This window comes from Calonectris borealis, chromosome 4 (assembly GCF_964195595.1).
Source record: "Calonectris borealis chromosome 4, bCalBor7.hap1.2, whole genome shotgun sequence".
NCBI lineage: Eukaryota > Metazoa > Chordata > Aves > Procellariiformes > Procellariidae > Calonectris > Calonectris borealis.
In genome coordinates, this window is record NC_134315.1 from 43,872,574 (window position 1) to 43,899,257 (window position 26,684).

The 26,684-nt window shown below is 35.7% G+C and overlaps 1 protein-coding gene across 1 annotated transcript; it reads right to left on the reverse strand.

The window, feature by feature from the left end:
- Positions 1–200: 200 nt before the first annotated feature.
- On the reverse strand, positions 201–26,476 carry ANXA10 (annexin A10). The gene is made up of 12 exons (XM_075150020.1): positions 26,345–26,476; positions 18,296–18,380; positions 15,788–15,882; positions 11,274–11,387; positions 9,158–9,248; positions 8,417–8,496; positions 6,008–6,061; positions 5,794–5,887; positions 4,251–4,346; positions 3,525–3,583; positions 1,112–1,234; positions 201–269 (listed from the first exon to the last, which is right to left on the reverse strand). Exons 1-12 carry the CDS (start codon positions 26,474–26,476, stop codon positions 201–203), a joined length of 1,092 nt encoding a protein of 363 aa, XP_075006121.1.
- Between the last annotated feature and the right edge of the window lie 208 nt (positions 26,477–26,684).

Sequence of the window (26,684 nt, forward strand, 5' to 3'; positions counted from 1 at the left end):
TTAGAAGTAGGGATAAAACCATGTTTCTCCCCACATTTTTTCTTGTCTTAAGAAATATTTAATATTAGCAACTGTATAGCACTGATTTTTTCTGTTCTTTTATGTAGAATAGGGATCTCCTACAGTTAGTGTATTGTGTATAGCTTCAATTTCTATTTAAAATAGATTTATACAGCCTTCAAAGTTCATCATCTTCTTCCTTAATAATCTTCAGCATCGCCAGCACAGATAGCAAGTAAAGCACTCTCATAATGCCCTGAAGCAAAATGCTGCAAGAAAAAAAATCAACATTTCTGTGACTATATGTTTTCTTAATTTTTCTTCTCTTGGTGTGTGACAAGGACTAGACTGATGTTGTAAGGTTTTGTAAAATATTACAGTGTTTTCATAAGGATTCTAAGCCAAGATTTTTTTAATTTCACATACCTTGGGCTTTGGTTGCTTGGGCACCTAGAAACAATCTACCTTTGAAAGGTTGGATCAAACCTGTTTAATACTTCTCAAGTTCAATACCAAAAAATCATGAGCGATTTCTTACAGTTACTGCAGTTGGATTGTAGCAACATAAAAAAGGTAAAGTGTCTTAGCAGGAGTCATTTTTTTTGTACAATTAAACAGTGTCAGAGTTTTGTTTTAAGATACAGAGCAAGAGTACAAGAGGAATAGTTTTTTCTGAAGGTTGATACTACCTAAGCACAAGGATAAAACCAGATTTTTATCTCAGTTTTGCACGAAAGTGGTATCAGCCTAACCTTGCAGGACAGTGTGAAAGAAGATGGTATCAATTAGTGCAGAAACTATTCATGCAAGCTATTCCTCAGCATACAGGACACAGCATACAGTGTCCTGCCCTGTTTCTGTCCTCCTCTTGCTATTGGGGAGGGACAAAATCACATGGAATGAGAGTGAGTTGAGAATTTACTGCTCACTTACTGAAGTCAGCCTGAGGCACTGAAAAGATATGCTATTGTTTTTATGCATTGCTTTTTTTTTAAAAAAAACCAAACTAAGTGATTGAATGGAGATTAACCCTCTGAATTTTTCTGGTAGGGCTTGGCACAGTCTGTGTGGTGCCAGTGCTGAATATATGCAAAAGTGTGTAAAAACTTACTTTAATGTCGTGAAAGAGTGATTTCCCATATCTTTCTTTGTATCGCTGTCGTATATTCATCAAGTCAATCTCACTCCTGGCAATGAGAATCCTTATAACTGTTTTATTGTGAAACCCAAGGTCCTAAAAAGAAAAGATGAGAGGAAACTTGACAGTTGGACAATATGTTTTTGTATATGCTCATATTAATGTTTAATAGATAAGCCAATAAAGATACCCCTGGCTACCCATAAAGATACCCTGGATTTTAAAGGAGTCTAAGCATTCAAAGGTTTTATCCTACAGAGTTTCCACATGCTTAAATAATAATATTCATGTTACTGAATAACAGAGATTCCCCACATATCAGTGTTTTAACCAAGCACTGAAACTTTTAAAAAGAAAAACCTGATGAACTTTTGTCAGTAGTCTTAGCTATTCAGTTTGTAGGTAGCTGTTGTGACTGTCGTCGTGGATCCATTCAAACCATACTGAAGCCAATAATCTATTTCACAACAACTGCTGCCGAATGTGAATTCAGTGAGACTTTTAACCATTGATTTAGAATTTACATAGCTTGTATTCAACTGTGTTTTATTTTAACTGTTTCTAAATAAATTTTCATATTGTAATCGTGTGGAGAATGGGGACATCTAGTGGCAGTAAAAGTAACCAAAACAGATTTAGGGTTGGGACGACTGATGACCAATTTAGATTGTTTAAACCTAAATCGTAATTTTATCGACTAGCTATTGATACTGAAATCTTGTTCTCAAAAAAACAAGTAATGAGATACGTTAAAAAGCTGCATGTCGATAATTTGATAGATGTTTGATGGCTAAAGATTAAAAAGATTAAAATCTTTTTTATAAACCATTATGGACTATGTTTTCAAGCAGTAGAATCCTGGGTGGGTTTTACTATGTTTTATTATAAATGGACGTATAAAAAGCTTTTGGTATAACCTGGACATAACCTGGCTGCAAAAACAGACACTATTTTAAATTCTTGCATTTCTTTTGAGAATTATCTATGTTCACTAAAACACTGTGAAAACAGAGTAAAATATTAATTAAAACAAAACACAAATTTTTATTCTTAATCATTAAACTCTTTTCTGCATCACATACATCATCTGAATAGAATATAGAAGAAAACTATCTATGTGATATTTCTTAAAATTAAAAATGAGGTTTTAACTTGAAAAGTGGTCTTGATACAGGACCTTTGAGAAACATCGCTTTTCCTCATAGCTGGTATTTCCTGGTACTTTTGGCAAACTTTTTTCATGTCGTGTGCCAGAATCCTCTTTTGACCACTCAAACAAAATATTGCCTCTTCCTCTCAGCCCCCAGGATTTTCCTTGGTTCTTTTCTGCCACTGTTGCTGGTTTAGCTGAAACAGGGGACAGCAATAGTGGCAGCATCTGGAAGAGGGCACTGGGGCCCTGTTGAAGTGTTGCTGAATAGTTTTGTTCGATGGTTCTGGCTTGAATCCTATCTTTGCCATTCCTGCTCTAAGATGATACTTCATGTTTTACCCATGCTGGCTTTTATGACCATCTTCTAAGGATTACACTTAAAAGATTAAGCTTAAAAGATTATACTTTATTTTTTATATAACATAATGCCTCATTATTTTCACTAATGAATGAAAAACAAAAGAAAATGTCTTCAGTGACCTCTAGTAGGAAGAATTTGTAGGTGTTTCTTTGCATTTACCCACATTTCTTCTTGGCACTTATTTGTTTTAGTATGTTAGCACTTACACACAAAGATGAAGAACCTGCTTATATACAGTGAGCCCCACAAGAAAATAGGAGCATTTGTTTTTATGTAACACTAATGTATGATTAGTGGAAGATCAGGATCTCATACAATTTTCTTGCAATCTGTAATTATGTCTAATTATCTATTTTCAATAAAAACGTCCCATTATGTTTCTGTGTGTATGTTCATTACAAGAGAGTGGATGTGGACCCTCAAGTGCTCCCATCAAAAACTTTTTTGAAACTTCCATGGTAAAGCTTCAACACAGCAATGTGTTTTCACATACATTTAATGGTACTTATTAAATCTCTAGATACAAAAATTGCATAGTAAGAAAAGTTCTTACTGAGTTCTGCACAGCAGGGGGAGATACAATCCATAGAAAAGAAAGGTTTTCAATTGAAAAAAAAAATTGACACAGTTACTGGACAGATACTTTGTTAAGGAATCTAAATATTTAACCTTTTACTGTTACTATTAAATCCTAACTGCTGCTTAGGCACTACTGCTTTGAAATTTATGTAGTTACCAACAGTTTTAAAACACGCAATCACACCTTAAAGATTGAAGGGACTGATTTGTAAGTACTAGTTTAAGAATAATCAAGCAAACGAAAAAATAGGGAAGCTACTTTTTATGGTATGTGAAGAAGAAAGACAACTTACATGAATTGCATTATAAAGCCTGTAAGCAAAGTAGGAAGGCTTGTCACGAACACAGAGAACTAGGAGAGAAACATTGCAAAAGGTAAACATAAGATTATTATAAAATCAATTCTATTGGCTTCGGACTCCTTGAAATATAAAGCTGGGTAGTGCTGTCCATGACTCAGCTTAAAACTAAGCTATCAGTTTTCACAACACATGACTATATTTATAGTTTAAAAAGTCTGGTACTTATTTTGGGTGGGTACTCATTAGTGTTGCATTGAAGGGCTTATTAAATATCAGTGAATATGCTCACATGACATCTTTGTAGAAATACTATTATCCTTATTCTATAAATGGAAAACAAAGGCACATAAAGCTTGGAACTTGTTTATATACCACTCAAGTCCTGAAAACTTTGCCAGTTATTTAATATGTGTACAATCAGTTGGTAATGCAGTTATCATCGATCACACAAAATTTGTTATCAAATAAGGAGCAGATATTAGTTCTGCTCTGTCAGAATCTAATGTTGCATATATACATTTTTAGATTTGCACAAACATGGAAAAGGAGTTCAAATATTCTTTTCTAATTATCTCTGAAAATTTAATTACACAATATAAGAGAGTAAAGTGGATAAAAATATCAGAAAAATAATATTCTTGATGCATCAGAGATACCATACTAGATATTTATTTATTAAGAGATTATTACTAGTATAAAATAATATTTTTACGTTACCTATTGCAACCAGTAATTCTTGAAAGTATCCATCATAACATTCATTAATGGCATCTACTATGTCTTGCCCAGAGATATTTTGGAACTCCTGGAAAACTTGAGGGAAAAAAAATCTCGCTTTATTCTAGTTCATTAATAATGATCAACTTGCCTTTTTTTTCCTGCTTCCCCCCAGTACTCTAACTATTGAGTTTATTTTTTTCCCTATTTATTCTCAGTGTTGCATTATGTTTATATCCCCCCAGGTAAGGCAATCTAAATGAGTAGCCTGAAACCTGGCTTCCAGGACATTCTCTCTCTGGGTTCTCCAGTATACAGTATAAAATGAATGCACTCCAAAACCTTTGTTTCACTGGAAGCTTTAATAAATTCTTTATCTAGCAACCTCTGTTTACGAAACTTGTAAGAATGTCATGTCATTAAGACAAATTCCTTGCTCAGCTTGGCTAAAACTGGCTGGAGATTCACAGATTGTGACAGAAGCCGTGGCATGACATGCATACCATGTTAGTATCCAGATGTGGACACTCTGGATCATGCAGGTATCCAGACTTACACATGCAAATATACAGAGCGTGCTTACTCCTTTAGGGAAGGAGGAAAATTTTCAACTCACTGCCCACTACAAACCTTACGGAGGACTATGTTACATGCTGAGCCCTCAAATCTCTGTTACAGAAAGAGAGTAGAGCATAAGCAGGTGTGTTACATTATGTTAATCCTATCATCACCAGCCTTACAGAAGTTATGATAGAAGAATTAATTTGTTGATCCATGGCAGCAAAGTAGTTCTGAGCTACTGTTAGAAGTTGGCATAAGAAATACAGCTGGCTGCACAGTGATAAACTTGTCACCAAACACACTGTTTTTCCACTGCAGAGCAAAAGACATTTCAAACTTGTCACTAAACAGATACAACAGGTTTCTTTTCTACAGTGGAAGATCAGGATCTCATACAATTTTCTTGCAATCTGTAATTATGTCTAATTATCTATTTTCAATAAAAACGTCCCATTATGTTTCTGTGTGTATGTTCATTACAAGAGAGTGGATGTGGACCCTCAAGTGCTCCCATCAAAAACTTTTTTGAAACTTCCATGGTAAAGCTTCAACACAGCAATGTGTTTTCACATACAAACATTTGTTGAAAATACTCCAACAGCCTCTCCCAAGGTGTTTCCACTCATAGCAAAGAGTTACTTAGGAAAAATGAAGAAAATCGTTAAGAAAAATCTGCCTCATCTGTGGTGTTGTGTGTATAGTCATAGCCTATGCCTTTCTTTGGTCGTGCATTCTTCTCTCTGTTATTAGGCATCCTGATGTCTATTCTGTCTACAGCTGTCTGTAGTCATCAGGCAAAGTTCAGTTTTGCATTACTTTCAAAATCCCATTAACATCAGAGGGAGTCTGAGAGCTCCAACACTGAGGTTTCAGGCTAATACCCTGCTGCACACTGAGCTGCTTGGTATGTAAACTGTGTTTTATTAGCAAGTCAGATTTTATCTTTCCACTCTATGTTCAAACAGCTGAACCGCTGGATTACCCATCCACAACTGCTGGTAACTCTTGTTGCAGAGAATCATTTGCAGCATGTTTTTGTGTTCGCCTGTTTTCTGCTGACATGCTTCCCACAGAATCTGATATACCAGAAAAAGGAAAGAAATGCAAAAGATTTTAAGTAAGTCCTAAATCACTTTTCAAAATTTGTATTTGTTCTTTTTTTTATGTTTGAGAAGCTCACATCTGACCATATTTACCATTGCATCCTGAGCAGCTGTAGAAGGATCTGCATATCCTTCCATCCTTGTTCCCTGAGGGAAAAAAAGATACATTTTCTTCAAAAGTTAAATCCTAAAAAACTGTAGGAATATAAAGTTGTCTCCATATGAAGCTATGCTTCATTTCTTGAGATAACACATATGGGCTTTTAGATTGGATCAATGGCTGAATTTGCAACTGTAGAAAGTATCTTCAAGTTGTCATGTTACGTCTTCATTTCCTCTAAGTAGAGGAACTCTGGAATGACAAATGGTTTTGTGAGAGGAAAAAATAGGGGAAGTGGATAAACCTATCCTATTTTTAGTCCCATTTTAAATAAGCTTTTACCTTACCACTACCATCCCACCGCAATTTCCAGTATATTGCTTACTATAATGTGTAACTATGAGGGGAAAACAAGGATAAGGTAACATGTGCCATTCACTGATTATTTCTTATAATATGCATATTACTAGAAGAATCTTTTCTCAATTTTTTTCTCCCTGCACAAACCATAGGAGCAAGCACATAAAATAACTGAGATTTTGCTTGCTTATAATAATTGTCTAAAATTAAGATCCAAAACTAGGAAATTGTTTGTCAACTTTGATACTTAAACCACAGAAGAATACTTCTAACTTTCTCATACATTTAGTAGCTTTTCAGTTACAAAACCAAGCTGATAATGCTTTAGTAAACACGCTATGATCTGAATTATATAGTTGTTAGAAAAAGAGAAAGGCACACAACTTTTAGAATTGCTTTTTTAACCATAATCATCTTGTAAGGATACAAATGCGTTAAGAGTTGCAGAACTCTTAACAATCTCAAGCTGCATGTAATCACTGCCTTAATGATACGTGTTTGAAGCAATTTACTTCAGTTTAAAATTTACAGTCATTTTACCCTATATGTGAAAGGGAGGGAGGATTAAAATTATGTATTGGCTGTCAACTTGTAGAATGACTGATTTGTAGCTCTTTCCTGTTAAAAATGTTAATTTATATTTTAATTAAATTGTAAGAATTTCACACAGTGGAATTCCTAGTAACAAGATAAATTACTTGAAGGAAATTATGCTGGAATAACTGCAAAAACTTACATACACAAGAAAACACAGGAAAAAAAGACAGACAAGTGAACAACAAAATAAGTTAAATAATACTCTACATGAGTCAAATGCTCACTTTCCCCAGTAACATTTAACCGTGACTACTCTTGGCATAGATCATATCAAAACATAGATGATTCAACTAACAATCTTCAGAAGTATACAGTGTAACTGCCTAAAGTTGGAATTTCCTGCAGCTCTCCTTTATCTTGAGAAAAATAGCAGTTAGATCTTGTTAGCTAAGAAGTTGCTGATTTCAGGCCTCTTTATCAATATCTGTGGTTTAAGAAAATAAGGGCTAATAATGTAGTCTCAGATAATTTATTTTAAATTTGTTCTTTTGATGAGTAGAATGTGTTCCATGGTTTTAATAAAGATGAGAAGTGAGGTTGCTTAACCTGTTGCTCTTAATTTTTAAGGAAGAAAGAATTTTCATTATTAGGAGGAAAAAACATCCAACATTAGAAGAAAATATTTCCTGTTTATAGCTTCTACATTTGAAACATCTGCTCTTTATGTCTGTACCTCAGTAAAGCCTGCTGCTATTTGAAATCTTAGTAAGAAATACTTTTTCCCCAGACACACATACATAAAAATACAGATATACCTTATGTATGCTGTTATCTTCTGGCAGTCCTTTTGTTGCTCTGGTTTGCAAAAGATTTTAAGGTAATGAACACAGTGACTACAATGAGAATGGGAACTCATGATCTGACAAGGATGACCAACTTTGTTGCATAAAACTACAAATTGGTAAAACTGCAAAAGTTGGTGTGTGATATTGACAATTTGTTTGCCTGTGTGCAAACATACTGTGATTTAACATATGCAGTAGCACAAAGAATGTAATGTTTAAAACAGAGAACTGTTTAATACTTTCTTTCATAGTCAAATGTGGATATATCTCTATTTTTACATAATGCCTAGACTGGATTATGAACCATATATTCTAACAACAGAGAAAACAGAGCTTTAAAAATGAAAATCTCATTTGTACATGCAAGTAGACTCCTTTTGAGATGAGACAGATTGAGCAGAGGGTCAGCAGTTGAATATCCAGGGACTTACTCAATAAAATAGTGTGTTGACCTTTGCTTCCATCGGAAAGCCAAAGTCAAAGTCAAAGTAGATGAAAGAATTCAAGTTCTCTTCCTCTTCTGCTTTCCCCCCTCTCTTGTTCAAAAGTGTAGCCTTATTGAACTAGCTTTAATCACAGTCACCTTAAAGTTTAAACCTTCTCTTTAAGTTGTTACAAATTTTTTATAAATGTAAGTCATACTACTTGTTTTTACAGTACCTGAGCAAGGTTCATGAGCGTATCTCTGAAGTGACCTGAAGTCTCAGAATCGATATCTTGTTGAAGATCATTATTATATTCTAGGTTAAAACAAAAACGTATAATCTAAATCAGAAATGAACATGCTCTGAATAGTACTAATGAAGATTAGCAAACAAAGGATAAATAAATAGGGTGCAAATACTTGTCCATTTTCTATGGTGATTACTCCACAGTAACCCGTGCAGGTTCTGCGCAGACCTAGCCATGGGGCTGGCAGGTCTGCCTGGGCCCTGCCAGGGGGCTCTGCCCTGCAAGGGGGCCTCAGCCACTGCCCCTGGCTCGCCTGTCCACCCACCCATGGGCACAGCCGCACCACTGCTGCTGCTGTGGCGGTGGGATACTCGGAAATGCCCCATCAAGGCAAGGTGAATGGAGTGTCCAGCCTGAGTAAGCACTTTTTGAAGGAAAACAGCTTACGTACTTTTCTGAATAAAGTGAGCAGAAGTTTCTTAAAATCCGAAAATGTGGCTGCCAGATATTTCAAATGTCATAGGCAGCAACACATCTCAAAAATACTATGATGTATTTTCAACTTTAAACATTTTGCTTCAGCCTTTTGTGTATAGTTATGGGAGAGGAAGGGGAAGGGAACCAGTTAGTATTGAGAAGTCATTTTTGTAGTTCAGTTCTTTCATGTGTGCTAATACATCCAGAGCACACGTAGTACAACTGCTACTCTGCACTTGTAAAAAACGTTACGCATTAAGTAGGCTTCTTTCATCTGGAAGATCTCCATATTTGACCTCGAGGCTAGTATGTCAATTAGACATTTTTCTTCTGTGTCTACTCCCTGTGTGGAAAGAAGTAAATATGAAACAATGTTGTTACTAGAAACCACAGCTTTTAGAAGAAAGCAATGCTGTGCTTATCAGAAGTAACAAAAGAATAGCAGCCTCTGCTGGGGCAATGCAGAATGTAATTTTGTATAGTTTACCTGTTTAAATAGAAAATGACTTTAAATTAATAGTAGAACCCTGTATTTCAAATATATTCGTACTTAATCTGAATTTCAGCATGTACATTAACAAGTGGGGAATGAAGCAGGACTAGTGTTGACAGAAACATAATGGCAAGAATTTTAGAACTTCAGTAAGAATTTAGGATTTGCTGAAAGAAATCAGATGCAAAGATTAAGCATACATCCCCAGCAAGTGTTCAGGCAATCTGAAGTAGATATAAGCCCAACTGTTACGTTGTGTTTCTATCATCTTCTTTTCTTTTTTTTTTTTTTAATTTATTTAGGAATGTTACGGTCTGTAATGTCTACCGTAGAACTTGGTATTTAAGGGAAGCATCATGGCCGTGCATGCAGTGCTGCAAATTACTGTATTTTCCCACAGGATTTGAATTAATTTTATAAACTTTTCTTTTTTGTTGTTGTTTTTTTTTTGTTTGGTTGGTTGGGTTTTTTTTTGGTTTTTGTTTTTTGGGGTTTTTTTTGTGTGTTTTTGTTTGTTTTTGTTTTGTTTTGTTTTATTTGGTTGGAAAAGCCCTCTAAGATCATCAAGTCCAACCGTTAACCCAACACACCACCCACTAAACCATGTCCCCAAGTGCCATATCCACATATCTACAACTTGAATTGATATAAGATATGCTACATATGCTGCTTTTGATATGCACGTGTATAGCATTGGTGAGTATTCTGCATTTGGGATAATGGGAGAACATTACATCAAGCCTGAACCTGGAGACACATATGGCCTGTTTTTTACTTTGGCCATATGAATCCAGATCAAGATAGAATACTATAAGAAAGTTTAACTTTGAGCCACATTTAGAAAAAAATATAGCTTTAGTAATCTTGTCAATAATTTTAATAAAAGTCATGCTTCCAGTGCTACCAATGATATTTCACAATCCTTTTAATGTCAACTGTAATTAAAAATATATCAGTAGTTCTAAAGAGTGCATTGGTTTAAGTGTTAGAAGGACAAGGAAAAACAGTGTTAATCATCTTTTTTTTTGGGGGGGATTCTCAAAATATGTAAGATAGATCACCTTGCTCAGAGTCGTATAACGTATCTTATTTGTGATAGTGTATAGTAGCAAATATTCATGGAAAGAAAAGGAAAACAGTGTTGAGCTCTGATATGCCTTCCCATCTTCCAGGACTTGGCAATTTAGGAATTTCCTGAGAAGGAATTTGCCAAGGATTATTATTTTTAATAGCCAACAGTCGACCTGTTTTCTAAGAATTTGTTAAAGTCCTTTATGAACTGATTTGTGCTTTTGGCCTCCACAATACCCTGCGTGAATGAATTTCACCATTTAATTACATGATCTTTGAAAAAATATTTTTGTTTGTTTCAAAACTTAAGTTGTTTAAGGAGCACAGGCTCAGATCCTGGGAAGAAAAGGAAATATTTTCTTAAAAATGTGCAATTAGTTCAATTTGAGTGGAGTGATCATTGCTTTGTCACAGAGTAATTTCTAAGTGATTATGTAAAGACATGTTCTGTTAAAGAAGAATGAGTCTTTTCAGAGGTGGAGGCTTAGTACATGGCACTGGCTGTTCAAATTAATTTTGTTCATAACATACATAAATGCTTGCAGGATCAGGACCTTACATTTCTTCATTTACCGAGTTTACCATAGGTGTTAAATGGGTTGTATTTGTTACATGACAAGGATATTACTTATGCTGGTTTTAGCATACCAATGAATAAACTTATAGCACTGTATTTCTGATGACCAGTGTACTGACTTCCAGCAGTTTACCAACCATTTAAATGTCAAAAACAATCAATTTAACATATGTTCAGTACTGTAATTAGTGACTGCAACTCTAAACAATTCTGAATTTGACAAGTACCTTCAAGGCATGCCAGAGCTCGTGGGCATCATAGGAGGCAGGTGGATACATCAAGCCAACCATGACTTCTTTGAAGTGATGAGAGAGATTCTCTTTTAGGTCCGTTACCAGATCCTTGAAAAGAAAAATAAAACGCATAGACAGGATTATTTCAATAGTCACACTTCATGAAAACAGGTTTAAAAAGATATTAGTAGTTTTCTCTGTAAATGAATAAAGATGAACTGTCAAAGATGAATTCTGACTAAAATTAAGTAAGAAAATATTCTTTTAAATAGTACCTTCTTCTTCTAATAGTGTGGGTGAGATGACAGTAGTCACACAAGCAAGTAGACCACATAGGATTGTTGATTTTTGGTTCATTAGAATACAGAAGAAAATTCAGTTTAAGTGCAATTACTACTTAAAGGCTTGGAAACCTGAATACCATGGCAGAGCATCTGCAGTTTCCCTTGGCATATTCCCTCTGTGAATCTGTGGGAGCTAAGTACCTCTGGAAGTCAAATCCCATAGAACACAGGCAATTTCTTGTGCTTTTTTCAATGTTACTCACTATGTGAATAATTTAAAAAATCAACCACGTTGCTCCTAGTACATAAATCCTTTGTATTACTGGAAGGTTATGTGCTTCAATTTATCTATATATTGCATTCAAACTGAATTCACTTCTTCTGATAGATGCTGGATTAATAAAAAGGAACCCCGTCTTCTTCTGACAGATGCTGGATTAATAAAAAAGAACCCCCTCTTTCCCCGCATGTGTCTCAGTACTCGCATGCCAGGTAGCTGAGTAATGGATGAGAGTTTCCTCCTCATGCTTCCTTTTCCCAGTAGCATCCTTCAAAACACTGAGAATGCTAAAAGCTTGTTAGTTATACTATTGCTCTTTTTAAGAAGATACTTGTGGACTCATTTTTTTAATTTTTTGTGTGCATCACTAGGCAGCTGTCAGATATATTCTGACCTAGGTGAATTTAAAGGAGTACCAGAAACGGTTCCCATGATATAAACTATTCTTTTTTCAGAGCTGCATCTTTTTCAAGCCTGTACTTTGGTTTTGATACGTATATGAATATAATTAAATTAGTAGCTAGAGTAGCAATGAAGGAGGGCGTATACACATTAAAAATTAAATTTATGATGAAGAAACATACGCAGTCTTTAGTGAATGCACATTAGATGCATTTGACAACCACTAAATCACACATGGAATAGAAATTAATTCATTAAGACATTTCACTTCTGACAACATGCTTGTGGGAAAAGGAATTAATAATACAAATGGATACTAATTAAAAATTACTTCTGCAATCAGAGCTAAGGGAAGTAAAGTATTGAAAAATAAGAAAAGACAACTCTAAGTTGTCATTATTAACATTTCCTAATCGTCTCTGCTATAAGAAATCCTTGAAGGCTAATTGTAAGAAGGAATCTTAAAGTTTACCTGTATGTCTGAATCATGCAGCCAGTTCAGGGTTTTATTTTATTTTTTTATATATTTCTCCTTCTAATGTGTCACACTTTACATTTGTCAAATGAATGGGCATAGTGGCTACCATATTGAACAGATTGAATTGAAATTAAGAAGGTGGAGGATTGGAATGACAGGTTTACCGTAGATTAAACTGATAAGGCTAAAATTGTTATTGCCTAGCTGTCTGTCTTCTCTGTCCTGCAGCGTTTACCACTCATAAGCTGGGACTGCTGAATGGACATTTGCCCAATGCAATATATCCATTAATACATACAGCCAATGAAATGCTATATCACTGATGTGTGCTAAAGTATCTTCTGAAGCGTAAACTGCAGCAATTCAGGACAAGACGCATCCCATCCTGTTCGGCAGTTCCTGCCCAAGATAGTAAACTTTTGAGGGATCAATCAAATAAACTGCATGGAGCACTAACCAGATTAGCCATTTCAGTAGATCTGCTATCACAGGTGAGACAAAAAAAGTCAGCCTTCCTGTTTCAGCTCTGAAATAGATTAGAGCTAATTTGTACTGACCCCTGTTTCCACATGGCAAAAGGTCGAACTAGTTGGGATTTTTTTGGAAAGCTGTCAAGAGTATCTTGATATATCTCGCACTATAAAGTATACCCAGTGCTTAATGGATTCATTTAAATTAAAATTGTGGGTGTATATGCAAGATGTTCCATGAGTTTCAGAATTTTCTGTAGCCCATTGCTGGGATATAAAAACAGTTTGCTTGCCTTTCCCTTCTATTATTATTTGTAGTTTCAGAGATTGAAATTCTTAAAAATTACATCTGAGGTTTTCTTTGGCTTTTTCAGTTCTTCTTCTTTCAGACCTTTAGGTCTGTGGCCACTGGCTTTATAGCTCTTCAGGTTGACTGAATATGGCTGACAGAGGTATAAATTTAAAGCTGGTGTGGTTTCATAGGGATTTATTTATTTGTTTATATTTTTATTTTAGATTTGAAACGAAAATCCAAATAGATCAGTGGTGAACAAGTCAATAATTGTTCTCTTTGAATACTAAATATGGCAAATCATAACTCCATTCCTGAAGGACATTTGGCAATTCTTTATTGAGATATCATTAGTGTTATTTCTAGGTCATCTTCATGTATCAGAGGGCAGAAATTAAAGATAAAAAATGTTATGGAGCTTTTAAATGTTTTCCCTTGTTAAAATGATAGGTCCAGTTGAAACACTCTACAGAAAAGGTTAAAAAAACCCAGCCAGCTGCTATGGACAGAGTAGAGAAGGAGCACTGTCCAGTGATTAAGGAGACAAATGAAGACTTGAAAAGAATGGGCTTAGGTGCTTTACTATCACAGGCACCTTTGTGTAGCTTGACATGCTTTAGTTTTCTATAAGTAAAACTAAAACTCAGTGAGGAATGTTGCATGGATAAACACTGAACTTGTGTGGTTTGCATGTGTAAAGGTAATGGTAACCTAATAAATACCTCATAATAGAAAAACACTTTTAATCATTCAGATCCACTGATTTCAATCATTGTCATAGTCTTTGGAAGGTAAGGATACCTGTGATTCAGTTATTGTTCCTTTATGGTCTATTTAAAACATACTCATCCATTCAAGGCTGCATCTAAAATATCACCAATATTGTGTGTTTGAATTTTTGTAACAGTCCAAATAAAGCCATTGATCTCCTATAGGTGAGTAACAACACCAAATCAACCCATACTGATTAAATCCAGCTCCTCTCTTTCCCCCAATTCTAGGAGAGTAAGGGGATGTTCCAGCATATTGAGAGGTCAACAGTTGTGAGGTATTTTGGTGTACAGGTGGCCCAAAGGCTGTTTCTGGAAAACTCCTCAGCTACCCAAAGAAGAAAATACCAGTTAACAGACAGGTAGGTAACAGACTACCACATCAGCAGCTAATGTGGAGTTTTTGAATGCACCCTTCCTAGTTAGCTCTAATCAAGGCTGATGGCTGTGTGGTGGGATTTCTGCAAACTCACTGTCCTCATTCATGCTGATCGAATCAATGGCAAGCATGCACTGACCTTCAAGGCATTTTCCAGTGAGCCATTAGTTTTTCAGGCTTCAGGAAGAGAAGAAAACTGGATTTTATTTAAAATGTTTGGCTGGCCTCTCTTAGGGGAAGGGCATCTCTAGTCAATTTAATCACAGCGTTTTTCTTTAGCTTTCCAATAGTATCTAGTTTCATACAGCACTTTTAATCACTAGATTTCACAGGGATTTTAAAAAGGGCGTTGCTATTATTTTCGCACTTATATAGCTGGGGTAACCGAGGAAACTGCAGGCATTGCAACTTTCCCAAAGTCATTTGGTTAGCAATAGTAGATCTGGAAATAGAATGAGGATATCTATCTCTGTGTATGTTTAAGAACTTGTATAACAAAAATTACCTTGTTATATACAGTAAATATTGATAAAATGCATTTGAAGAAAAAAAAGCTAACTTTTTATGTCTTAAAATTTTTGAAACACCTTTCAAAGAATCATAAATTTAACATTAAGCAACTCAGATTAGTATCGTGCTTAGTGTATAGACAGGATTTCATGGTATGAGGTCTGAGAATGTCAGTGCTTGAGATGAGAACATTAATCAGTGCGTGAATAAGATACAATTGTTGGTATGGTGTTTTTCTTTGGTATTTCAATCCAAATACAATACTATTTTATTATGTATTCCAAAAATTTGAAAAAGCAATGCAGAAACCCCCAAAAGCACATAGAGGAAGAAATAAATCTGTCCAGAAATTCTGGTTTGGTCAATAGAGGAGGAGAATGAACTATAGGAGAAGCAACTTTCCATGTCCTTTCTTTTTAATTTTGTGTGTGGCAGATGTACTTCTACTGCTACATAAATGACAATTTGAAACCGTTAGAGGTATCAAGAGTTACATGAGTGAAGTTGTATGCCAATCTGTTGGTGCCAGCCAGCTGTCTGCCAGGCTTTTGGTTCCAGTGACTGACCTGAGAGAAGGGCTGACCAACCTCACTGGAGACAGGAGAGACAGAAGTAATGAAAGTACAAAACGGCTCTGTCATACCCTGCCGTACATGTCTCTGTACGCCTCGGCAATCATAAGCCGCTGTGAATTGCAACGCTGCGTTAGGATATCAATCAACACATCTTTTTCACAACCTGTAAAGGAAACACAACACAGACTCTAAATTAAGAAAGTGTAGTTATTTACTTACATTTGTGATTGTTCATGTTTTGTTCAAGAACATTAACCTAAATTCTTGAAAAAAATAGATCAACAGATTAATATCCCACTGGTATTTACCAACATAAATTATATTTACCATGCTTATGTACCTTTCACTTGCTGGTAATACCAGCAAAAAGTGAAGTCGTCTGTTATTGTGAGATGCATCACCATCTCAAGCTCAATGGATTTGAAAGCATTTGAAAGCATTGAAAGCCTCTATAAAACAGATAGAGGCTTTCATCTATTCAGAACTAGGCACACTAGCAGAATTTGTGGTTGAGCCTGGGAAGTCATACTTGTATGCTCTGTTGATATTGATTAAATTGTCATTTCAGGATTAGGGATCTCTTTTATGAGGATGACAGATTATGGTCAGATCATTTGTTGAAAAACTAAAGATTTTCAAAGGAACTATGTAAAATAAGTTATGAAGTTTTAAAAAATATAATATTGTAACTAATTTCCAAGGGCATTTTATTGCAGGTTACCTATCATCTTTTGCTTGATAGCTAGAGCATACTGCTAAACTGCTATAATGAATCACTATTAACCGCTTATGAAGAAGATAATGATTAACATATTCTGAAAAATATTTTATCATTTTTGTATTTTTTTCCATCCCAAAAGATGGCTCTTGGTAATTTTAGATAGGTCAACATTTTAATGACCTTCCAGCATAAATGTATCTCCAAGTGTAAATCAAATGACTTTATCACACTTGCAGCAGAGATGAATTAGGCTAGAAAGCATGAGGATCAGCTAGCATCTGAATGGAGTGGGGTAGTCTCTCATGTTTCTACTAGTCATTGTATATATGGGCATATATATATGTATATATGTTACAGATACACATTCTATACCTATTACAGCTTTGTTAGCCAGGTTTTATCATACTATCTCTAACTGACAGGTTCCATTTTGACACAAATGTAACTGTATATTGGATACTTTTTTTTAAGTTGTCACAGGAAGTCTGTATTTGCTCATTATATAGGTTTAGTTCCCTTTCTTTTGGATTATCTCGCCACAATTACACCAGCTTTTTAGCATGACGCTAACGTCAACATCAGTCTGATTCTTTTCCACCAAACTCACAAAATAGATGTATTACTGAAATTCTGTGCATAAGGATTTCTTTTTACTTTTCAGAAAATAATTATCACTAGGAATCTGTACAGCTTATACAGTCTCTACAGTAAAAACTAAGAAGGATTCAGGAAATATTTAAAAACCTAAATAACTTTATTCATTTGTGTAATACCACTGGTATTACATACCACCTATGTGACTGAACCTCCTCACAAGAGGTGTGCAAGATTCAGCGTCAGGCATGTCAGTGCCTGTGAAGGCTACGGAGACTTAAATGCCTCTGAAGCTGAACTTGGTATTTTGCCAATTGTCCTTGAAATTAGAACTCTGTTCCATGTACTTTGATAGGTAAATTAAAAGTAAGGTTAATGCACTTGTATTTACAGTATTAAATGAAGAGAATCATCTCTGCATCATTGTGTTAAAAGTACTGTTTGAAATTTAGCAAAATTTTAAAAACTTTTCATCTGTAGCCAACTTATCAAAAAGATACATCAGATTCCTCTTGATCAATAATACCCATTTTGGTTCATTTGACATTGAGTCCTCACATTTCCATTAAAGAAACCGAAAACAGAATGCAAGATTCGGTGCTGTACAGCCTTGTGAAAAGCCCAAGGGGTATAAAAATGTTGATACAGACAACAACTTTAATGTGAGGAAAATGTTTCAGATAGCAAAAAAAAAAAAAAGTAAAATCAATATTCTGACCCTCAGCAATTCCAACAATGTTCAACAGGAAAACACAAAAGTCTGAACAGAGAAAAATGTTTTGGTGAACAAAAATTTTTTTGTACATGGACTGAAAGCCAAAATTGCTCCTTAGTGAAAGATAATAAATTCTTTAAACTTTCTACTCCATTTATTTTTATTTCTTGATCACTGATTAAAAGACTTAACAGTCCCTGGTAACAGTTAATTGTTGAAGTTACAATTAAAAACCTTTTGTTGGCTTTCACGGTAGTGCATAACACAGAATTCTGTTTTCTTTTTCTTATTTTCTCAAGGAAAGCATTCATTACTCTAAGGGTTAGTATAGATTTTAGATTAATCTTAATTACCTCTTAGTTCCTGTAAATGCAAATACATGATTTATTTGGACATCACTGGATTGTTTTATTGTGATACCTTGAAGAATCAACAGATGTGTGGTGACACTTAATTTTATGAGTTTTTATTTTGCCTAATGCTTGTTATTTTATGAGAGTTTTCTGAAAAAAAAGGTATGTTAGAATCAGTCAAGATGATACTCACTAATTCCCTGTAGGGCTCCTCTTAGCAACTGTGCATCCATAATAGGGTTAAAATTCGGAGCGGGAAAAATCGTTCCTTGTGTCTGCTAAAGGAGAAAGCAGCCTTTAATTGAGGTGTTTTACATCTGTAACACTGCATATATAATTCTGTTGAAAACCAAAAATCATAACATTAAATTGTCTTTGCTTCATGGGGAACAGGATGCAAAGTTTTTAATTTATGAAACAGAACCTAAACTTGCAGTAAGCCCTGTGAAGACAGACCATATTTGAGGAAGTTGCCCCTCGCATAAGTTAGGCCTGAAAAAAAGAAAACTAATACTAATTAATTTTTTTTTGCATTAAAATGTAACCACATTTTTGTGTCTCTCTCTCCCCCAACCTTTTTCTGAAACTATTATTTTATCTTTCAAAGTTAATCCATGATATCCCTGACAGTCTTCAATATCTATTTCTCATGGTATTTCTAATTTGAAAGGACTAGTGAGGAAATGATGAATGAGATACATAGGCTGCTTACAAACCTAGTGATTTTTTAACAGAATGATGTTACTGCTAAGTGTGAGATAGCTTTCTGATATGCCATGTAGAAGGCAACACCATTTTCCTAGTTGCTTTGTAACTGATTAAATTACTGTCAGTTCATTCTCAGTGATACTTTATTTCATGTACTTTTTCTTATTCTTTTTAAGAAATCTGTGAATAATAAACAGAACTGATGCACTCATTTTAATAAAATCACAGACCGATATGTATACAGAAGAAAATAACTGAGGTTGAAAGCTATTTCGCTCTGTCCCCTGGTTAACCTCTTTAGTTCCTCTGAGGATTCTACCAGCTTTTCCAGACGTACCAAGTGTAAAGGTTATCTTCTATGATGATTCCTGGTCTCAGTCAATACATCTGATTAAAATGACACTGTTAACTTGAAATTTACATATCAAGCAAAAATGGGATATATTTTATAAACACAAATGGGGTATTTTTACAAATACCTTCTAGAATCAGGAGTTATACTCATTACACTAATTTGTTTGTTTGTTTGTTTGTTTGCTCTCTTTACATACACTTGAAAGCCTTTTATATGTTGTGCCTTCAGTAGTAATGACATACACATACAGATTTTGTGTATGGTCGCTAATCATGCTTCCCTGGCTTGCAGTTTTAGCAAAGGAATTAAAAAGTACCAAGCAAGAAGTGGATATTTTAGATGAAAAGGAAGACACCATTTCTTGATATGCTTGATCATTACTTTAGACCCACCAAGCAAAGGTAGGGGCAACAAATTGTCAGTGGCTAAGTGAGGAACAGAATGTATAGTCAGAAATCTAAGATTTTTAAAGGAGTTAGTTACTTTAAAAAGTACTAATAGGGAACATGCCTTTACACAAAGAAGAAAGTAGACAAACATCCTTCTGCAGTTTGTTCATCATTTAAATACAAGGTCTTACTTTTACAACTGAACATAAAATACATACCGCCTTTTTACTCATGAAAACAATCAGGAAAATAATGAGAAAAAAACCTTTTGGAGATACGGAGATAAATACTGGCCATAGAGAAGGCAATTAGACCATGCCCATTTTTGTAGGTTGATATATGTTGTATCTCAAATGAATTGCAGACTCATTCTTAAGATATGCTCCATCCCATCTTCCTTTGTCAGTGTGGGAATTGTCTGTGTACGCTGGGCATCACTTGTCACTTAACATATCTCTAGGGTAGGGCTTTGCAGATATTAGCCTCAGAAATTGAGAGTTTATATCCTCATGACATCCTAGTTACTGACAGTACACATACTACTTCAAATGTTGTTCACCAGAAGTTTCCTAGGCACGTGCTGTTTGCAGCAGTGGGAGTTTGAGTGCTGTTTGGCCAGATGGTACGTGAGGCTCCATTTTGCCCCCCGCCTTGCTAGCATGTCAAATAATGCTGACCTTAGTTCAGTCATCATTCTCCGCAGCTCAGGAGACAGAAATGCTTGAGCTCTGGGGCTGGTCAGCTGGACAAACAACCCCAAAGCTTACTAATAAACAAAATCACTATGGAAAGAAGTGCTAGAAGACACTGTTAGAATGCAGAATCAAAAATATATATTGATATATACTATGAGTTAGGAAAAGAAATCTAGCTTTCTGGCTCTGAGTTAGGAAAAGAAATTTAGCTTTCTGGCTCTGTAATTCATGCTTCCCAAAATGTCTGAGACATAAAAAAGCTCATCAATCTTGAGAGGAAAACAAAAAAAAATCCAAAACCAACACATCATCAAATATTATGTTAGGGTTGCCAAAACAGAAAACATTTTGATGGGGATAATAATAAAGAATGGTAGGATGCAAATAGAATGCAAGTAACAGATACGAGATTCAAAGACTTTGAGCCGGCACTTTAAACCAAAGGTAGAAAGCATGAGCATATCTGGCATTCAGTTTAAATGCTCTCTGAACCTGTCACCGCCCTTGCTGGTCAGAAGGGTGGTGGTGGGGAGGAGAGAAGACGTAGGACGTGCATTTATTCAAATCTAATTTAAAATACCGGTGCTTTGAACAGGTTCAATTCTCGTAAAGATTAGTTATCTCAAAGTATTTCCTCTCACACATTCAGATTTGTGGTGTCACAAAATGAAGCACTAACTCACTGATCTTTTCAGCATTTGTGATACTTGCACTCAAATAAAAAAATAAGTGACTAACTTAATCAATGCTTTAAGGGTGGATTCCCGCATAGTCCTTGGAACGAAAAATGAGTAAAAGTTTCGAAGTAGATATCACCTCTCAGTCAGAATGGAGGCAAGCATTAATAATTTCTGAATATATATCTTTATTCATGAAACAGTCAAAAAAAAGGGCCTTGCATGAATGCATATTTGCAAAAATATAATGGAGGGATTGATCATGGAAAAAACATTTTTGAATATACAGATTTGCAGGCTTCTAAATTTTTGACCGAAAAACTCAACACAGCCCTTGTAATGTATCTTGCAGGCAAAATAATGGACTTTTGAATGTGCTCAATTCTCCCTTGGTTCAGCAGAGTTCCTGAACACTTGTTTTATAAAGTATTCACCATCTCATTATTTGAGGCTCACTGTCAGTAGATTAAACCGGATCTAGTAGATGCCTATCTCCTAGCCAGAATCTAATTAAAAACACAATGCTTTTAAGTAGAACCAAATTAAATATGAAGGTTCAGGTAAAAACTTCTAGAAGATACAGTAAAATACAACTTTTTTTTTAATACAAGTCCTTTGTGGGAAAGAACTCTCATCCTTTTGTTTGTTTTTAAACAAATTAAAATTTAATTAAAACTTTCTTACAGTGTACACATTGTACTTGGCTTCATCTTCCGTCCCACAGAAGGCATTTGTCCCAGGTGTTATTTTTGATGAGGATTTCCAGTGTACCTCGTATTTGGATTTTCAGAGTGGTTTCTTAGAAAATTCAGCATTCTGCCAATATATAACAGTTCTCTGAACTGAGATCTAGGATTTACAGCATACATGCTATCAGGATCCTCGGAAGGAATTTCTACATAACTAATGATGTCTTATTGCTGGCATAACTCACAGAGTTATTGTTGCAATGTTGTGTTCCTTGAAGAAAGTACTTTGCTACTTTGCGGTGTTTACACAATCTAACTGGAATATTTATCCCATCACAACCTATGTCAGTTTTATCCTGTAACCACTTTCATAGTTTCAGTCTTTGACAAGCCTGCAGAAGCATTCCTGGTTCATTTTATGCACTTAATTTCAAAATCTTCAGGAGTTCATTAGTTATTAAAGTTATTCCACCTGTTTTCACTGAATTTTTGAAATATGGGCACAAGCAGGTCTGGGCCAAACCTTTAGAGCTGAACTTTGGTAATTTTGAGTCTGAATTCAGTGTGATTACCCAGCGATAGCCTACCACTAGTGTGTTGTAGCCATTCGTTTTCTGTCCAATAGCAAATAATTCGAGAGCGCTGAGTGATATTTACCGTGGAAGGCAAAGCCAGGTAAATTTACTGGTAGACAGTTCAGTGGAGACAGGGATTGATTCTTGGATGCTGCAGTGCTGTCTGTGCCTCTCTGAAGTAAATCCCGTGCAGACAATCCATACACTTGTCACAGAGGATGGGGCCTTAGTGCCATGATGGCAGGTGGCACTACTATCCTGTGGTGACAAGATGCTACACGGCAGGTGAGAAGGAAAAAACTTGATTCAGAAGCAATGCAGAAATCCAAGAGGTTCCTTTTCTGGGCAAGCGACTGCTCTAATGTCCTTTGGTGTAGTTTTACGGGACTGAAAGCATGAAAAAGCTGGTGTAATTTTAAGTTGTTGAGCAAGACTGAATGCTCATAATAATCTCCTGTACTGAGAGATAAGCCAGGAGGTTGTGGCAGGCATTTTGTTTTGCAAAGATTTGTTACAATCCTGTAGTAAATCTGTGTTACAACATTCTTTTAATCCACATTCTTCAAGAAAATGAGGAAACACGTTGAAACAATGTTCACCTTGGGAAAGCTGTGGGGCTCTGCTTCCATAACCTGGGGCCCGTGTTTCCCAAAAAAGTTATACAGGGTTTGCATGCCTAAATGTGCCTAGGAAATGCATACCTAGCAGCAGTATACTGCACAAACTGAGGGAGCAGAGCAGTAGAGGCATTTGGAAACTGAATGCAATTACAACAGATGATTGAATTTTGATCAGGGAGCAGGCAACTACATGGGAACAAGTTGTTCCTTTCCATTATCTTTGGTTAGAGAATTTCTACTGCCCTGTTTTGCAGGAGGGCATTTTTAGGGTTGATTGAACACCTGAGTGTAGTTACAGGTACTGCTATTTCACTTTATTCGTTTTCACTGAAGTCAGCTGTGACTGACCAATAAACCCCTATAGTGGAAGAAGGCTCAGAGGAGCTGGGCAAGGGCAGTGTACCCATGAAGCTCAGGGAATAACGAAGGATGTGACTGACCACAGCTCTTCCAAAGAACGCAAGCTGGTTTTATCTCAACACAAAGGGGACAGAGGGTGGCCTTTGTTTTCAATAAACAGCTATCAACAGTTGAGTGGATGAACTGGTGGAGTAAATGTTTATACCTGAGTTCATTAAAAGGCTGTGAATGTCCCTCTGAGTTAGCCAGAGCAGCATGAGGGGAGTGAGAATGTGGCTCAGCCCAACATAGAGTATAAAAACTAACCCACTAGTAAAATAATTTGGAAGAGAGCAATGGGCTTGAGCTGGCTTCAACCCATGTACTCCTTCCCGGTGACTGGGGATGCCCAGCATTGTAACAATGAGTGTGTCGTAGAGACTAGTAATGGGGATCACATCAGTATTACACTTGTGTTGTGTTTTCAGTACATTTTGTATTACTCTGCTAGATTGAAAATCCTGTGTAAAATCACTTATCTTCAAATACGTAAATTTGATACTAAACATTACACTCTCCGTATCTAAAAGAATGTGGTCAGAGAGTATTGGACTCTGACATCAGCACAGCCAGTTTTGAGTCTATGGCCATTTCTGTTTTGCTTGCACACCTTTTTCTCCCTAAGGTCTGAAAAGCATAAGGAAGTTAATAATACAATCTCATGACTTTTCTTCCGTATGCCTTAAGATGGTCACGACAGGGATGTTAAGTCATTCCTCTGTTGAGATTTTCTTACTTAATGTTTATTTTTAAAAATACATTTAATTCTTCCAAATATCCACCAGAAGATTCTGAACATCAAGTGAAATTTATGTGAAAGAAAAAAAGCTACCTGTATAGAGAAGAAATAAACCTTTAAACACCCTCCAGTGAATGAAATGTCCAACAGAGTTCTGAGTAATTCAAGCAACAGCTCCCCATCGATCAGGATGAATTATTAGGAAGGCCATAGCACTGGTACCATCATCAGATTCCAACAGCTTTGAAGCAGCAATCACATTACAATAATTCCTTCTGAAGATTAGCTGAAAATATTTTACAGGACCAGAAAGCACATCATAAATCAAAGTGAATAAAAACCTGCAGAATCACTACAGCTTCCTCTGCAAAATAGAAAACATGAGGTGGCAGCTGCTGTGAGACAGAGCACCAAGAATTACTGTGACGAACATCTTAAAAAAAAAAGGGGAGGGGGAACCCCAATCTATGCTTTTATCAGAAGCCACCCTAGATAGAAACAAGGTAGAAAAAATTACTGATGTGCCCAACAAGCGCAGTAGTAAACTGCAACAAAAAATCATTACAGAGCATGTTGTGCACTTTAAGCACTAGACTGCGACAGAATAAAGACAAAAGAATTCAGGAGAATAGGATCAGCAGAACAGTGGCTTAAGGGGCAAGGGGGGGAAAGGCTAGGATCTTTCTTAAGAAATAGTTTGACAATTAAAGTCGTTATTGTTTAATTGTAGTTCAGCACTTCTAAGTTATAATTTATAATGTTAAAAATTAAATTTCAGCCTTTCATCTACAGACTGAATATGTTTCTTTGATTTGTAAAAAAACAGGCTTTTTTAAAGTTAAACTTTTCTGGTCAGTACTCTAAATGTTAATTCAGCTTTAGTCTGCTGAAATTGGCTTTATCAGCAAAACTTTTTAAAAGAGGAAAATCTACTAAAATACCCAAATTCTCCTATATGTCCTTCATCATTAAGCTATTTTAAGACTCACACCAGCTTGTGTTAAAAAGTCAGGGAGTATTTCCATTGTCTGGAAGGAAGGCAGACCAGGCCCTTATTGCTTTCTCTGACCCTGGGTTTAATATATCTGAGTTTCCCTTTGTAGGAAAGTACCATTTTAATTATTTATCTGTAACCAGCTACTGTATACTTGATACTAAAATTCAAGGCAGTATTCTCTCTCTAGAGTAAAACGAGGTATGCTCTGTGTCTGCCTTCTTCAGAGGTTCACCGGAGTACAAAATAACCATTTTGCTGGAGCACTCTTTGCAAGCATAGTATTCAGCATGGCAGGGCTTTCTGCATTAGAAAGAAAATGCCTTCAAAGAGCAGCTGAGGAAAGTTATTTCTGAGAGCAGTTTGGCCTTTCTATGGGTTAGTTTAGACCAGATGCTGTATGTGAGCATGGAGAAATGGTTTTCATGCTGTCTGTCTTCTGCAGCATCCTAACGAAAAGGATATCTGTTATTCAGAAGGAAGAAAATCAGTATTTTGCTTTTTTCCCACGAAGTATCCAAGCACCTAAAGGTAAGGCAAACAAATCTCCAGAGGTGATTCACTGATTTTTGACTTTAAGGATTTTAATCCTCTTTCTGACATCAAGATACCCTCATCTACAAATACACAGATCTGTTTCCACCAGAGGTGGTCCAGGTGGGCACTTTATACATATCTGTGTGTGTGTTTGCACATGTGCATTTAACTCTTTTGAAAGGAACTGATTCCAAAACAGCTGTGCAGACAGAACAGGTTTCTGTGGTGTTAGTGGAATGAATCAAAACAGCAAAAGAGGTTGGAAAGTGACTGTAAAATTTGTAATAAGTCTGAAAAATGATACTTGCACTCTACCTTCCTTCTGTGTGGGAGCAAGGAAGTTACAGCTTTTCCTGACCAAAGCCATAAGCAGTTCAACAAAAGTATCAGTAAAAGCTGAGGCTGCTTTTATCAAATTATGATGTGTAAAGTTCAGGCAATTCAGTCTTGTGATGGAAAAACCAATCTAAAGTATGAACAACCTTCTAATAATATTTGTTCAGTAAGTCATTCTGCTGATAACGAAACAATCAGTGTCAGACTCTTTAGTCTGAATGTTTCCCATAGGGAATATCTACTAAAATAAAATGCTTGCTTTATTAGCTAACTACATGCTATGAGCTAGCTATACTTTTGCAACAATATCCTTTGTGTGCAACTTTATTAAATAAAAATTTCATGAGTATTTTGATGTACTCTGAGTTTATTGTATGTGTTATACTTCATTTGAATAATATGTGATACAGTAATGGAAGGGCTACTTTTAAACATAGAAAATTCTTTCTCCATAGCCTCCCATCTTTCCCTGTATATGTATTTTAGAGAGGTCACAGATGTCATCTTATCTAATTTCTGGTACTTTTACCTCTGTGGTACTGTGGGGAGCCATTTTCTGTATGTAATCTCCGATAACGATGTCGCCCTGCACTGCTGAATCTGGCAGAACTGCTACTGTTAACATTTTGTACATCTCATTCTTGATGTTGGGGGACTCCATCCTATCCAGTTGTTCATATATAACATATGTAATTACTGATATGTGTAACGTAAAATATAAAGGACATAATCTTAAAGAACTGAGTAAATTTTGCAAGTAATACTTCCAATTCTTTTTTCATGTTTCGTATGCTTCTGAATTAATGCTATATTAATGTTTTGGGATTCCTTGAAAAATATCTTTAAAGTGTGCTTTTAAGACTTGTTCT

Excerpts from the sequence above, each read along its gene's own strand:
- ANXA10 (XM_075150020.1), bottom strand. The coding sequence starts at position 26,476 with ATGGAGTCCCCCAACATCAAGAATGAGATGTACAAAATGTTAACAGTA. Across the intron at positions 5,888-6,007 it reads CAGCTGCTCAGGATGCAATG|ATTCTGTGGGAAGCATGTCA; the intron begins GTAAATATGGTC and ends CTGGTATATCAG. Across the intron at positions 4,347-5,793 it reads TTACCAGCAGTTGTGGATGG|TTTTCCAGGAGTTCCAAAAT; the intron begins GTAATCCAGCGG and ends TTTTCCCTCAAG.